At 41.6% G+C, this 16,879-nt stretch overlaps 1 protein-coding gene across 11 annotated transcripts in view; it reads left to right on the top strand.

The window, feature by feature from the left end:
- Positions 1–16,879, top strand: part of DOCK3 (dedicator of cytokinesis 3) — a 223,582-nt gene that overhangs the window by 66,489 nt on the left and 140,214 nt on the right. For all 11 annotated transcript variants that reach the window (XM_054167554.1, XM_054167600.1, XM_054167564.1 and 8 more), the window contains exon 6: positions 9,496–9,644. In XM_054167554.1, the coding sequence (XP_054023529.1) occupies positions 9,496–9,644 (149 nt within the window). The remainder of the gene's footprint in view (positions 1–9,495; positions 9,645–16,879) is intronic.

The following is a 16,879-nucleotide window of genomic DNA, read 5'->3' on the forward strand; positions in this document are numbered from 1 at the left end:
ATGAAGTTACTGCAATACCTAAATACATTATATGATACTTCAGATATGTCATTTAATCCAATACATAGAATAGATACATAGAATAAACCAGGTTGGAAGAGACCTTCAAGATCATCGCATCCAACCCATCAACCAATCCAACACCACCCAAACAACTAACCCATGGCACCAAGCACCCCATCAAGTCTCCTCCTGAACACCTCCAATGACGGCGACTCCACCACCTCCCCAGGCAGCCCATTCCAATGTGCAATCACTCTCTCTGTATAGAACTTTTTCCTAACATCTAGCCTGAACCTCCCCTGGTGCAGCCTGAGACTGTGTCCTCTTGTTCTGGTTCTGGTACAAAGCTCATTACAGCATCTGTGCCTGTCTTGTAAAAGCTTTAGTTTGGAGTTTTCACTCTGCTTTTGCCTTCTTTATTGAGGTTGTTTGGGGGGTTTTTTTAGGGCTTAGGCTTTCCCTTTGTCACGTGTCAATATTTTAAGCTATTGTACATAAGCTATTGTGCCATTGTCACAAGTCTGAAGAACTGATTTTTCTGTCACTAGTTAACTCTGCTTTAGTACACACTGTAAATTGAAATGCTGAGTACAGTAGACACTCAAAACAGAATTATATTAGTGTAAATTATTTGAAGCTGAAAGTTATGAATATTCATAGGAGAGAAGAAATACTACTCATGTTAATGCATCCTTAATAATAATTAGAGAACTAACAAATAGAGAACTCAAGGGTGGAAAAAATGGAAATAGAGCAAAACTGAGGTGGCCTCTTTCTGCAGTCTTTAACTTGTTTGGAAGGTGGCTGTTGTTGTTGTGCTGCTCTTGAAGAAATGTGAGTTCAGCTCCAGACTCTTTGGGAAAACTCCAGGGTGGTATCACAACATTTTTTAAAGATAGTTTGTAGTCTTAATTGGGAAAAGTTGTGGTTTACTTAACTTCATTCTTATGTGGTGTTACTTTTCCCTGTGTTTTCTTTATGTTGTAACTTTTGTTAAGTCCATTTTAGTTCTGTAATAAAACAGGACTAGATGTCTAGGTGTGTGTATAGGACAGGAGAATATGTGCAAGTGTTCGCTTTTCATTGGGTGCTAGTCTTGATACATGCATTTTCTCTGTATCTCCCACACAAGTTTTACTTTCATTCCTTTCCCTGTTCCTGAGATAGCCTTGTACTGACCTGTAAAGTCTGACTTTTATCCATCATCAGGCATTTGAGTACTGTCTAATTTAATTAGGTAGTACTTAAGGTTTGCATGTTAATAATCATAGAATCAGGTTGGAAGGGAGCTCAAGGATCATCTAGTTCCAATCCCCCTGCCATGGGCAGGGACACCTCCCACTAAATCAGGTTGCTCAGAGCCACATCCAGCCTGGCCTTAAAATCCTCCAGGGATGGGGCTTCCACCACCTCCCTGGGCAACCTGCTCCAGTGTCTCACCTCTCTCACCATGAAGTACTTCTTCCTTGTAGGAGAGGATTTGCCTTCGTTGGAATTAGAGAAAGCTGTGCTTAGTCTGTAGCTTAGAGAAGAATGTAAACATTTTGTAACAAAAGGAGAAAAATTGGGCAGAATTTGTCTGGACGGCTTAAAATGTTATTTTGTTCCTTTGACCTGTTATGTGCCTGAAGTTCACAAATGCCAGTAGGAAATAGCCAGTTAAGATGTGACACCTATGCTTTCAAAAACCCTCTATAACCTTGCTGTGTAATGTAATAAACGTCTTCGCCTGCTTACACCTCATCCTGGAAGCATTGCTCGAGATAACTGCAACATCTATACTACAACACTTCCTGACAGCCAATCTGAATCCACCCATTTCTATTTTTGTTCCGTTCCCCCTAGTCCTATGACTACCTGACACCCTAGAAAGTCCCTCACTAGCTTTCTTGTAGGCCCCCTTGAGATACTGGAAGGCCACAATAAGGTCTCCTTGGAGCTTTCTCTTCTCCAGACTAAATAATATGAGATCTAATAAGATTGTGCAATATTTACAATCTTTTTATTACAGATATACACATTCTGACAGAGCTTTACTATAAAATAATTGGTTTAATTAAAAAATCTGGCAAAACTGGAAAGGCAGACACAAGGTTTTTTGTTGATTCCAGCTTTACTGTCCCCTTTCACGTGCTCATGATGCTTGCAGGCTTCAATACCTACTTACTGTAGATACCAAAATCCACAGCAGGGAACTTGGGAAAAGAGAGCTCAGTAGCTTTTGTAAGGGAAATAAGTGGGATACAGAATTAACCAGGTTGGAAAAGACCTTTGAAATCATCGAGCCCAACTGATCACCCCACACCATTTAATCAACTAAACCATGGCACAGAGTCTCTTTTTAAACACTTCCAATGATGGTGACTCCACCACCTCCCTGGATAGCCCCTTCCAATGGCCAATCACTCTCTCTGTGAAGACTTTCTTCTAACATTCAGCCTAAACCTCCCCTGGTGCAGCTTAAGACTGTGTCCTCTAGTTCTGTCACAGATTGCCTGGGAGAAGAGACCAACCCCCACAAGGCTACAACCTCCCTTCAGGTAGTTGTAGACAGCAAGAAGGTCTCCCCTGAGCCTCCTCTTCTCCAGGCTAAGCAACCCCAGCTCCCTCAGCCTCTCCTCACAGGGCTGTGTTCCAGACCCCTCCCCAGCTTTGTTGCCCTTCTCTGGACACCTTCCAGCAACTCAACATCCTTCCTAAAACTGAGGGGCCTAGAACTGCTCCCTGACTCCATCTGCCAGCTCAGGAGGCCAGTTGTCTGGAAGACAACCTATCTTGCTATTAAAAATTGAGGCAAAGAAGGTGTTAAGTACCTTTGCCTTTTCCTCATCTTTTGTTACAATATTCCCCTCCATGTCCACCAAGGAGTGGAGGTTGTCCCTGCCCCTTCTTTTGCAATTAATATATTTATAAAAGCATTTTCAGTTGTCCTTCACAGAGGCTTTTGCCTCTCTCATTTTTTTCCTACATGACCTAGCAACATCCTCAAACATTTCACGGGTAACCTCTCCTTCCTTCCAAAGATGATGTACCCTCTTTTTTTCCCCCTTAGTTTGTTTAGAAGCTCATTGCCCATCCAGACCAGCTGTCTACCCCAGCAGCTCCTCTTCCAGCACGCTGGCACAGCCTGTTCCTGCGCCTTCAAGAATTCTTTCTTGAAGTAGCTCCAGCCCTCCTGGACCCCTTTGTTTTTAACAGCCATTTCCCAAGGTACCTTCTGAGTTCCTTGAGTAACGTGAAGTCCACCCTCCGCAAGTCCAGAGTGGAGGTTTTGTTGTTGCCCCTCTGAGCTTGACTGCATATTGAAAACTCAATGATTTCACGGTCACTGGACCCCAGACAGCCTCCAACCACCACAACCCCACCAGCCCTTCTCTGTTTGTAAAAAGAAGGTCAAGCAAAGCCTTACCCCAGTAGGCTCACGCAACAGCTGTGGTAAGAAACTATCCTCCATGCACTTTAAAAACCTTCTAGACTGCCTCCTCTCTGCTGTGTTAAGTTCCCAGCAGATACCAGGCAGCTTGAAACCGCCCATAAGAACAAGGTCTGGTGATCTTGAGACAGCCTCTAGGACAATTCATCAACTTCTTCATCCTGGTTGTGTGGTCTATAACAGACTCCAACCAGGATGTCAGCCTTGTTGGCCTTCCCTCTAATCTTCACCCACAGGCACTCAACTTGATCATCCTTAATCTTAGTTCCATGGTATCTAGAGCCTCCCTGATGTACAGTGCCTCACCTCCACCCCTTCTGCCTTGCCTGTCTCTCCTGAAGAGCCTGTAGCTATCAATTACAGTGCTCCAGTCATGTGAGTCATCCCACCACATTTCTGTGATGGCAACTACATCATAACTTTTCTGTTGTAACAAGGCTTCCAGCTCCTCTTGTTTGTTACCTATACTGCATGCATTAGTGTACATGCATTCCAGCTGGGCTGCTGGTTTCACCCCTGACTCCGGCTTACCACCCTCAGACTGTCTGGCCCCTTCCCCCTTCAAATCTAGTTTAAAGCCCTGTCAATGAGTCCTACCAAATCTCTTCTTAAAACCCTCTTCCCTCTGTGGGATGGGCTATTCTCATCTGCTAGGATCTTTCTCCCCTTTGGGACAGATATGCTCCATCTGTTGCTGGCAGACCTGGTGCCATAGAAAGTTCCCCTAGATCGAAAACCCCCAAATTCTGTTGGTGCCACCAACCTCTGAACCACTTGTTAATTGCAGCTGCTGTCCTGTTCCTTTCAGTATTCCTTCTTGCAACTAAAGGTATTGATGAAAAAATTACCTGTGCCCCTGACCCCTCAATCAGTTTTCCCAGAGTCTTAAAGTCCTTTTTGATTGCCTTGGGACCTCTGTTTTCAACCTCATCACTCCCCACCTGCATAACTATCAAGGGATAGTTATCAGGGGACTGTATCAGACTCGGCAGCCTTCTGGTAGCATCTCTGACCCAGGTCCCAGGGAGGCAGCAGACTTCCCTATGGGAAGGATCTGGCTGACAAATGGGGCCCTCTGTTCCCCTCGGGAGGGAATCACCAATAACAATTACCCTCCTCTTTTTTTTTTTTGTTAGGGAACAAAGCTGCCTTTGTTTGTGCCCCTCTCCCCTGTTATTGTCTAAGGCAATTGTATAGGAAATATCTTCAGGGACTGCTCTTGAGGGAGGCAAAATCCTGACTTCTTCCCAGTAGTGTTAAATGAAGTCATGGTAGCAGAAGGAGGTTATCTTCCATAATATGCTTGTCTTTTATATTGTTTTCATGTTATGTGATATTTATTTAGGAGAGAGTGACAAAGGCAGCCTTTCGTATTTCAGAGCCGCCATCAGCACGTAACAGGGAGTTTTCACTGTGCTCTGAAGCAGGAGGCAGCTTTGTGTCCAGGTGTGAGCAGTTTTAGTGATTGGCTGTTGTAAACCCCAGACACCTGTGCCAGGAGCTGTGCCCAGGCCTTGGCAGAGGGAAGGACCAGTTCTGGCTGGTTCCATGGGAGACCTGCTGCAGGGGTGCAGCTGAGCTCTTACCAAAGCTGGGAGTGTCTCTGAGAGAGCACTCTAAGAAAGAGCCAAGGGCCACACAGGCAGTGAGAATGAGGGGGAAGGAAGAGCGGGAAACAACCCCAGGAACACCTGAGGACCAGAGCCAGGAGGAGGTGAGCAGGTAGTGGAGCAGGTACCCTCACTGCAGCCCCTGGGGAGGAGCACAGCAAAGCAGGTCTGGCCTGAAGGACTACAGTCCACCCATGCTGGAGCAGGGGACAAGTGCAAGGAGAAGAGAGCAGCAGAGCGGAGCTGCTGTGGACTGACATCCACTATTCTGCTGCTGGGTGGGGTGGGGGAGGAAGGGTGGAGGGCTCAGGGATGAAGGAATGCAGTTGGGCCTGGGAAGAGGCAGGGTGGGGACAAGTGGGTTTAGGTTGTTTTGTCTTTATGTCTCCCCACTCAACTCTGTTTTAACTGACAGTAGATTAATTGGATTTCTCTCGCATTGAGTCTGTTTTGCTGGGATGGTTGTTGTAAGCAATCACGCCATCCTTATCGCAACCAACAGATACTTGCTTGTTATTTTCTCCCACCCTGGCCAGCTGAAGAGGGGGAGTGAGAGAGTGGCTAGGTGGGGCTTGGCAGCTGGTAAAAATCAACCTACCAAAACATCTAAACAAGCTTTTGACTTTTGATTTCGGTAGAGATTATTGCAAGAAAAACATAGATATTGGCAGAATTCCACTTTAGATGTGTAGCTGTATGTATGAAGATTATCCAAGTGTTATTAAGCATGGTTTCGCAGTACTAACAGACAAAGAAACCCAGAAAGTGCATTTGTATCTGGAGATAGTAAAATAAGGGAAGATGTGCTAGAGGACAGACCTGGACAGACTTCTGCTGCTTGTAAGAAGAGAGTCCTTAAACAAAGTTGGTGAGGGGTTTGGAGCACAGCCCTATAAGGAGAGGCTGAGGGAGCTGGGACTGCTTAGCCTGGAGAAGAGGAGGCTCAGAGGAGACCTTATTGCTCTCCACAACTATCTGAAGGGAGATTGTAGACAGGCGGGGGCTGGTCTCTTCTCCCGGGCAAGCAGCACCAGAACAAGAGGGCACAGTCTCAAGATGTGCCAGGAGAGGTTCAGACTGGATGTTAGGAAGAAATTCTACACAGAGAGAGTGATTGGCCTTTGGAATGGGCTGCCCAGGGAGGTGGTGGAGTCACCATCACTGGAGGTGTTCAGGAGGAGACTTGATAGGGTGCTTGGTGCCATGGTTTAGTTGACTAGGTGGTGTTGGATGATAGGTTGGACGCAATGATCTTGAAAGCCTCTTCCAACTTGGTCTGGTCTATTCTATTCTATTCTATTCTGACTATCCTGAAACTTTGTCCCTAATTGTTACCATCGAAGTTTTCATATAATATTTACTTTTCTGGATGTAAAACACTTGCTAAATATGTTCATAAATGCATGCAGCAAATCATTCTGGACGGGCTGGTAAAGTGCTCATTGCTTGGTGGCTTGTGACAAAGCTAGATGAGAAATGAGAGGTTACAGGTTGCATGAAAGTTCACTGTAAAAAGGAATGAGCACTTTCATAGCAGATTGACTTGCATTTGTTTATTGAGCAACTGACAAGATGACAAAGTTTCAGTTTTATGGTACTACTCTGACTGAAATGGCTCAAATTTCTCTAGTGCTTAGAAATAGTTTTTCTGGTCACCTGTTCCACTTAAAGCAGTTTTCTTTACATGGGGTTGGAGATGCAGCATAGCTTAGTGTTGAATTTTGAAGGTCTTTTTTTCTTGAAAGAAGACACAGGAAGGTCATTAAATTCTGTGTATCTCTCCCAAATGGAGCTGATTATTCACTAGACTTGTAGTGTGAGCAGGGGCATTATAAACTGATTTTTTACTACTTCAAACTATTTACTGTCTGCAAGCCTGGAATTAAGCTACCCTCAACTGTTTTCTAGCTTTCCTTTCTTTTTCATGAGCATTTTCCATCACTTTTAGGGATCTTGCACCTGTGGTTCATTTCAGAGCTCTTTGCCTGTGATCACAGATAGGTTTTCTATGGCTTTCCACTTTCTGATATCTCTTTCTTCCTTATAGGGAACTTTCTATTTTCTGAAAGGGAACCATACATTAAACCTCTATGTTTAGTCAGTGGTTGATCATCCTCTTTAAAGTAGATGAAATAGTTTTTGAGAACTAGACTTGGCTAGGGTCTGTTTTTATGATCATAGAACACAAGAGAGATGTTGGAGGTTCAAGACAGGTTTCAGTTTAAGAGTTTTCCTTTTTCATCATTGTGTAGGATCTGAAGTGACTTTTTCAAAACTGTATTCTGCATTTATTTGTATTTAAAGCAAGTACTTATGCTACTTTAAAAATACCTCCAGAACATAGAGTAAATTAACCAGCCTTGAACCATCATTACAAGAGTGAAGGAGGGGCTCTTTCAGCAGGTTCATTTGGGAATTCTGAATATCACATAGGATCACAGAATCACCAAGGTTGAAAGAGACCTCAAAGATCATCAAGTCCAACCTGTCACCACAGACCCCATGACTAAACCATGGCACCAAGTGCCACGTCCAATCCCCTCTTGAACACCTCCAGGGATGGTGACTCCACCGCCTCTCTGGGCAGCACATCCCTATGGCAAACGACTCTCTCAGTGAAGAACTTTCTCCTCACCTCCAGCCTAAACTTCCCCTGGCACAGCTTGATGATTTTGGAGCTGATTCTCATGATAATTTCTTTGCCAGCTGTTGTATGATAGTCCAAAACTTCACTGTCTTCATCTTGTGTTGGAAGAAGTTGCAACCTTTTCTTGTTCATTTAAAGACCATATAAAAATCAATATATTCTATACCTGCTGTCCTCTTTAGTTTATAAAGGATTTAACTTGGGCCACTTTCAATGAGAATAAAACAAATCCAAATCTAGTCATTTAATACTTGACATGATTATTTTCCTGGAATAAGTATTTTCAGCCCTGGAAATGTATGTCTTCTGTTGGATCTGGTGTCTGTATTTTGTTTTTTCAGGCGGGACCAGAACCAGTGTTGATGCCTAGTTGAAAAAATGTGCATCTTTTAATCTCAAAATTTTTTGGTAAGAACAGCTGATGCCATCTGTGCTTAACCTGCTTCAGCAAAACAGATGTGGAATCAGGTTCAGAGAAATTAACAAACTGTTGAGCAAAATGAACTGCATTGAAATCTATTTCCAAAGTCGTAACATATCTAGTGGTCTTGTAGGAAAGCAAACTCAAGGAGATGGACATTCTTTTTCCCTAATAACATAGTGCAGAAGAAAATACTTGCATACTGTGATATACAAATATTATATATTTAGGAATGTTCCTCTTTCAGATCTAGTCTTGACAAATGCAGGTATCTTTATTTAGAGAGGTTTTATAAAACACTCATTTACAATGAAACATGATCAAGACACAGCTAGCTTGCCAAGTCTCAGTTTCAGTCTATATAGTCAGTGAGATTCAGATGTTTCAAGCTTTGCATACAGGCAGGAATGGAATTAAAGCCAGCATTTAACTGCACTGGGAAATGCTTTGTAGTTATTCTAAACTGAGGATGCTCATTCCATGGGCCATTTTAGGCAGTATGAGACACAAGAGCTGCCTTGGCACACAATTCTCATGCAGCACATAGTCATTTGGACACTTTTCCTTGCTTTGTAGGTGCCTTTGTTGTTAACCTCAGAACTGCCTTTTTTTGGACTCCCATATAGTTATTTCCTGTAAGGGAAACAAGTATTTCCATTTCTGTCTGTGTTTTGTGGGGTTGGCTTTGGTTTTTATTTGTTGGGGTTGTTTTCATAACTGAAGAATTCTAGTTGTTCTGGAAAAGGCTATGGTCTTAGTTCTTTGGATTTGCTGGTGATGCTGTGGAGATTTTTCTACTGTCTACAGTAATCACTCTTAAAGTAGGTTTGCAGGTGGATTTTATCATTAACCACTTTAGTCCCTTTTAGCGTGCAGAGGATGGATATTCATACTCTCCTACCTAACAAAAGTATTGGAAGTGGTTTTCTGTTGTGACTGTTCAGAGCCATGAAGTTAGCTGCTAACAGAAAACTTCTTCACCTCTCTGTAACTTTGAATCTAAACCTTTGAATTTGTATGACTGGAGTAAATGGTCCCTGCTGCACCTAATGATTCCTCTTATTATTAGGCTCCATCAGAAAATGGATCCTGTAGCAGATTGAGCCTGAACTTTAGAAAGTTACTCAGTTAACACTCCTTTTGGATATCAATATTTTAAAGATTGTATGAACTGGATTAATGTTCCTGTAGGGTAATTTTAAATGAAAATTTGGTGACTTATTAATATCTCTCTCTTTTTCTCTCTTTTTCTTTCTCACACTTTTTCTCTTTCCAAACTTATTAATCTCTCTTCCTTTTGTCCCCCATCCCCTTTCTCCCTCTCCTCCTTTCTTTCTTTCTCACTCTCTTCCCCCCTCCTCCCAAAAATATGCCTTTACAGAAACATAAGGTAGATCTTTTCTACAAACTGCGGCATGTGATGAATGAGCTCATTGACCTACGTAGACAGCTGCTGTCAGGTCACTTGACACAGGATCAGGTGCGAGAGGTCAAGAGACACCTCACAGTGAGGCTGGACTGGGGCAATGAGTAAGTACAGGTACCAGCTGGGTACTCTTTGTTCTAATCATTTTATTTAAAAAAAATCTCAAACCAACAGAACAACTTTTTCCTTCCAATAGTATTTGTATGCAGGTAGAATATTTGATGCTTTGGAAATCAAGTACAACTTCTGTTGCATAGTTCTTCTACTACTACTTTAAAATGAGCTGTTTCCTTATTAGTTGGCTTTTTCTCAGGCTGTCTGCACTTTGGAAAGGATTAGATCACTGTACCCACATTTTTCCAACTGAAGAAGTATTTTAATGATTGGTACATTAAGTTGAGATGCTCATTTGTCCACAGTGACATAGGAGCTGAAGCTGTGATATTTAGTGGGTTTTTTTAATGTAATGATATTTCTCAGAGGTTTAGATTCTCCTTGGCCAGTTCATGTTGAATTTGTGGAGAGTTTGCTTTAGAGCTAAAGATGACTTCAATTCAGATAGAAGTTGAAATTGTGATAAACTGCCTATTAGACAAAAAGTAGCCCTTCCCCAGAATGGGCTTTGTTCTGAGATAACAGTGTATCAGACAGGTGAGTTTTACATGACATACACATGACCTTTTCAAAGGAAATACCATCTTCCTCAGGGACATAGTGACTAGTTTTTAACTAGGAGCAGGATTAGTGCTAGTTGACACATGAGAAGGATGGAGAAATTCTGTAAGTTGCAACTAAGAGAGAAAGTTGCAGAATCCCAGCATGGTGCTGGTTGGAAGGGACCTTATGGAAGTCTAGTCCACCTCCCCTGCTGAAGCAAGGTTGTCTTAGAAGGCAGATATTTGTCACTCCCAGACTTTTGTTATAACTCTGTTCCTTAGTCACCTACTCCCTCTGAGAGATGTACTTGAATATGTTGATGAAGATTTAGTTTGCTCCCATACTATATTTTATTTCTCTCTTGTTGGAAGAAAGCTCTGAAGGACATAAACTGTGAAGATTGCATCAAGTCATTGTTCTGCAGTGCGCAGTTACAGATATTTTCATTCCTGGTAGAGTAAATGGGAACCAAGAGACCATTTTTGAACATTTTGCCTAGATGCTTTTGCTCAAAGAGTGTGTGGATGAAATTAGCAACAGGAAGCTGCAAAAATGCTGTAACAGAAAAGGATGTGAGTAGACAGCCATGCAGAACTGGTAAAAAGAAGTTACTTGATGAGGTGGCTGCAGATACATTTCTTTTTATTACTGTTTTTTAAATCTTTCTTTTAAATGTCAAATAATTAAAGAGGAAGTACTTTGAAACTACAGTGCAGATCTGATGCATGGCAACTGTGGGGAAGCATCAATGAAATCTGTAAATTTAGCTGTGCTCACGATTAAATTAACCTGCTCAGGATGCTTGTTTAAGATATTAGTATTTTTATGGTTTTTACTACATAAGAGCAGTTACTGACCTCCCTAGAGAAAGAGGGATGGTGTCAGAGATACATGCTGAAATGAAAAAGGGTATCAGGAAAGGAACTGGATAAAAACATACATGATTGAAAAGGTACTTCATTAAACCTCTACGCTCTGCGGTATTTAAAGGCAAACAGCTGCGAAATTGGAGAGTTTATAGACAGCATCTGTCAGTCACTTAGAGGCCAGCCCAGCCCTAACTCTTGGCAGGAGGTCTTCTTGCAACAATCACTCCTTTCCATAAAGTTTTTGGGATAATTCTGTTATGTTCTTGCATCTCCCTTCTCTGAGTTTTATCCTGACACTCGTGCTGGCCATGACTTTCATATACATATTCACATAATACTGCCCTGTTTCAAATAACATTGTAAGGTTCATTGCTTGCTCTGTCCTACTTGAGATTTGCAAGTAAATAAAAAATGTTGTTATTAGCATGAGTTAATGTTAACTAAGGAGCTTAGATACATGCAATTTGTGCTAGTCTGCAATTAATACAATCTAATAGGAAACATTCCATGACCAGGTAGCTTTCAGGAAACAGGTGAACTTAGACATCTAAGATGCAGCATGTGTGCTTCTTTAGTGTAAAGCTGCTTTTATCCTGACCTTAATCATTCATGCATTGTATTATTTGGGAAGGGTGCAAACATGCAATTCACACTTAGTGTCTCCTCTAGTGGATTTCTTTCAGTTGGTTAAACTGGTGTCAATTTCCCTTAAATATACTGGCAGTGTTACTGGCAGTGCTTCTGGCAGTCATCCCTGTGTTCTCACAGGAGGTGGCAGGAATCAGGGGGCAGACACACTCTTTGGATTTGTAGTTAAGTAATTCAGGCTGTTTTCAGAACTACTAAGTGAACCTTTTTTTTTTTTTTTTTTTTAAAATACTTAGTCTGAACATTACTAAACTTTGCTATTAAAAAAGTGGGAATATGTTCTACAATTATTACTGCTAGCCTTTTGTATTGCTGCTAGTCATTCTTAAAATACAACAATCATTTCCACTTATTGTAGCAATTCAATTTTGCATTGCTTGCACATTCTTTCTCCCCAGTACAAAACATGATCCTGGATGCATCCTTTGTATTATGTGTGTTACTTCTTTCAGTTAGCCTCAGTTTGGTTTTCTATTCATACAGTAACTGGTATTGCTGCTCTGTGTGTGTGTATATATTGGAATAGAGTAGAATAGAATAAACCAGGTTGGAAGAGACCTTCAAGATCATAGAGTCCAACCCATCACCCAACACCACCTAATCAACTAAACCATGCAGCCAAGCACCCTATCAAGTCTCCTCCTAAACACCTCCAATGATGGTGACTCCACCACCTCCCCAGGCAGCCCATTCCAATGGGCAATCACTCTCTCTGTGAAGAATTTCTTCCTAACATCCAGCCTAAATCTCCCCTGGTGCAGCTGGAGACTGTGTCCTCTTAGTTGCTCAAAAGAGCAGAGTTTTTCTACCTTCAGATGAGCATCTTAAGTGGTTTTAGACTTCCAGTTTTGAGTTCTCTTCTGTGTATTTTGGTGCTGCTGAGAACTCACACATGATCACTTTGCTGCTGCAGTCTGAAATCCTATTGGAAGTGTCCAGTGGCTGTAAATAATAAGGAATATGTTGTAAAGCAGGAAACAAACATTTGAAACTGAAGTCTGTGGTTCATCATCTTATCTTAAATCATGTTATAAAGTGAAATCTGCAGTCCTGAATCTCATTTTTAATCACATTGCAAGTAAAACTGAAACTTGATTTTGAGATTTTTTTTTTTTTAATTAAATGGGTAAGTTTTTCAACTTTGACTAATGCTTCGAATGGGAAAACTGAATTGATCTTTTTTTTTAACTACCAAAAATTGTTTTGCCTCAAAACAGTTGAAGGGGTCTGCCTTACAGAGCTTCTGTTTGAAATGTGATTCCCCTGCTTTGCTTCAGTGTAAAAAATAGCAGCAGTATGTGTATTCCTCATTACCAGAAAGGCAGATGACCTTTGATTTTTAAGTTAAATTACTTTGAAGAAATCCTCATCTTAAGTGAGCTTCAGGATGGATTCTTTCAGATTAATACCTGTCAAGCAGTACCTGTCAGAAAGCATCCAAATTTCTGAGCTCAATGACTTTCCTTTTATACCAAGAGAAGACACTCCTTTCCCTGTAAATGTAAGATGGATACTTTATGTTCATGCACAGAAACAGGGTAGAGGAGGGGGAGCCATCTATACTTTGAGATTTTGAAAAGATAAAAGCCATAAAGAAGAGGAGTTTGTGTGCTTATGTCACTTTTCAGTCAAAGGTTATTACATTAAAAGATACCTTCCCAGTATTTGCCAAAAATGCTGCATGGATAAATCCACAAATAGCCAAAAGTTCAAAATGAGTATTTATAAGGAAACACAAGGTGGGGGGGAATAGTAGAAATCTTTCACACTGCCATACAAATGAACTGAAACACTGCTTTGAAGTCATGGTCTTTCTTTTACCTCAGAATTGCAGTTGGAAAGCCAGTGGCAGCTGCAGTGTTAAAACCTTGTAACATGCTAACTACTAACATCCATAATGCTGTAGAGGGAGGGGTATGACCCAGGGAAGTAAACTCAAAAGTGCTATGTTTGAGTGCTCATATCTTTAGAAGATTATTTTTTGACTTCTTGTCATGTTTTTCTTGACATAACAGGAGTAGTAATTACTTCCTGATAGTGTTCCAACAATTAGCTTTAAGTTGGTAAAATGCATTTGGAGACAAGTATTAAAGGCACATAGGAGGAAATGATGTACATATCTGGAAATTAATTTGAATATTGAACTTCTGGTGCAGCAGTTGTCACAAAGGTGACAAGGAGCAAACAATTTAAACAACTATAAGGAGATGGCTTTTAAAAGGCTGCAGAAAGAGGAGTTGCCATCTTGGTCTACAGAACATTTATTTTCCCTCTGCTGAATATACTTGTACTGATTGAGTAGGGATTGAGTAGGGATTGAAACTGTAAGGAACTCCTTTGGATGGCAGTGTTTGAGGAAAACCTGAATCACTTCTCCTTCTGCAGTCTGATACTTCCATGCACTGCAGTATTTTTTGCCCTTCCCTTTATCAGTTCCTTATTAAGAATACTTACTTCATCTCATCATCCTTGTTTTGAGAAACATTTTTCTGTTTAGGTGCCCCTGCAGTTTTGTATACAAAATAACTTAATTCTGTCAAAGAAAAGTATCGAGCTGTACTGCCGCAGTTTAATTCTCACAACATTTTCCAACTCTTTCATTTTCCATGGATTTATATTGCTGTCAGGACCATTTCCCTTCACCACCTTTAATAAATGCATTTGTGTAACAGAAATGTGAATTATATTAAATGAGGGATTGATATAGTGAGGGAAGGAAAATGGGGGGCTGCAAAGTTAAACCTTTTAAGGAGTCAGGGTGAAATGCACACTTGAAGCAAATGGGATGAGGTGTTGCACACTGGAAATGGGATGAGTTCTCCCAGTCTTCTTCTAGACAGGTTGTGTGTCTTAAGGACTTTTTTTTTAGTTAAGTGAGATACTTCTGCGAAATTCTTGCAGGAAGAGTTGCTGCAACTTGTGGTTTTTATGAATTCCAAATGGTGTAACATTTGTACTACAAAGAAGTGAAAACGTTAGAAATTAGAATCATTCTTTGAAACTGCTCTTAAAACCAAGCTGATTTGCTCTGGAAACCCAGTTAACCTGGAGTGGAGTTAGTTGAGTGTTCATCCCCTGCAGTATCAAAAATGTTAGTATTTCTGTCTGTCAGCTTGTCTTCAAATTACCTGACAGAAATGTATCTGGAGATCTGGTGGGGGATGTAAAAAAAATTAACAAATAAATATTATCCAAAGAATGAAAAATTCTGGAGACTTGTATAGAGGAGGCATATCTAAAAGTCAGCTGGATTTATTCCAGACATGTGCTATCAAGAGGTAATTGAGGCTTGGGGATATTCTGTAGGTATACTTGGGAAAGATTTTCAAAAGGCAGTTGAATGTTAAAGCTGAATAAAATAAGCACATGCATTTGCTTGTAAAAGAAAAGTATTGTGGAGAGAGAAACTGTCAAATAAACAAACCAGCATGTTATCTAATTTTTATGCATGCTAAGTTTTGGAGAGATGCTGATTGGCAGCTGGGCCTCTTATATTCCCAGAGTGTTTGATAATAGAGTGTGAAAGTGGGCCGCTGGCTCTCATTGCTATTTCAAGCATTATGTTGTCAGTCCTTCATGGACAAAAAAAATTATTGATACAAATAAGAAGCATAAAGCTGAACTCCACCTGCACAATAAATGACAGCATGTTAGTAGTAAAAAAAACAAACAACCCACCTGTATTTCATGGGAGCAAGTATTGTGCAGGATCAGAGAATGAGAATCTTTTGGGCTGGGAATCACAGTAACTAAGGTTGGAAGAGACCCCAAGGATCATCAAGTCCAACCTGTTCCAACAGACCTCACGACTAGACCATGGCACCAAGTGCCACGTCCAATCTCCCCTTGAACACCTCCAGGGACGGCGACTCCACCACCTCCCTGGGCAGCACATTCCAATGACGAATGACTCGCTCAGTGAAGAACTTTTTCCTCACCTCGAGTCTAAACCTCCCCTGGCACAGCTTGAGACTGTGTCCCCTTGTTCTGGTGCTGGTTGCCTGGGAGAAGAGACCAACCCCCTCCTGTCTACAACCACCTTTCAGGTAGTTGTAGAGGGCAATGAGGTCACCTCTGATCCTTCTCTTCTCCAAGCTAAACAATCCCAGCTCCCTCAGCCTCTCCTCACAGGGCTGTGCTCAAGGCCTCTCCCCAGCCTTGTTGCCCTTCTCTGGACACGTTCAAGTCTCTCAATGTCCTTCTTAAACTGAGGGGCCCAGAACTGGACACAGTACTCGAGGTGTGGCCTAACCAATGCAGAGTACAGGGGCACAATGACCTCCCTGCTCCTGCTGGCCACACTATTCCTAATACAGGCCAGGATGCCATTGGCCCTCTTGGCCACCTGGGCACACTGCTGGCTCGTGTTTAGGCGGCTGTCAATCAGCACCCCCAGGTCCCTCTCTGTTTGGCAGCTCTCCAGCCACTCTACCCCAGCCTGTAGCTCTGCATGGGGTTGCCGTGGCCAAAGTGCAGCACCCGGCACTTGGACTTATTAAATGCCATCCCATTGGACTCTGCCCATCTGTCCAGTCGGTCGAGGTCCCTCTGTAGCATTAAGGGATTTGACTAAAAATAGGATGTCAGGAAAGTTTCACAGGGATGCTACTGCAGTGGTGTTGAACACATTATTAGGTAGAAGATAATACCTTTGTCATGTATTGAGTAATGAGTCCCACCACTGTTTGACCTTGGTTCTCTAGGGGGTTATAATGATGAGAATAGAAGAAAATCAGACTAGAATTAGCCTGGACAGGGTTTGGTTTGTTTTGTTTTTTTTTCTCTAAAACCTTAATAGTGCTTTGGAAGTGCATTGGAACTGTAAGGCACTTAAAAGCCTTTAGGAATATGCTTTAGGGGGTTAAACCATAACAGGAGTGAGTGCACATGTAAATGGCAGGGTAATTTGGATGTGATTTAGATACTCAGATTCAGAAAAAATACCAGTGAGTATGATGAGCATTAGTATGTTTTAAAAGCTTTGAAGTGGACTCTGCATATTTCTGGTTTTACACATTACCATATTTTTTTCCTTCACGTTTTTGGACTTTCTATTTTAAGTAGGCTCAAATGGCAGCTTACAGGTAAGGATTCCCTTGTGCCTTTTCATATGAATATACTTCATTTGGTAAATAGACACAATAATTACCATCTTTGCAGCTGTA

The sequence above is a fragment of the Dryobates pubescens genome, chromosome 1 (assembly GCF_014839835.1).
Source record: "Dryobates pubescens isolate bDryPub1 chromosome 1, bDryPub1.pri, whole genome shotgun sequence".
NCBI classification, from domain to species: Eukaryota; Metazoa; Chordata; class Aves; order Piciformes; family Picidae; genus Dryobates; species Dryobates pubescens.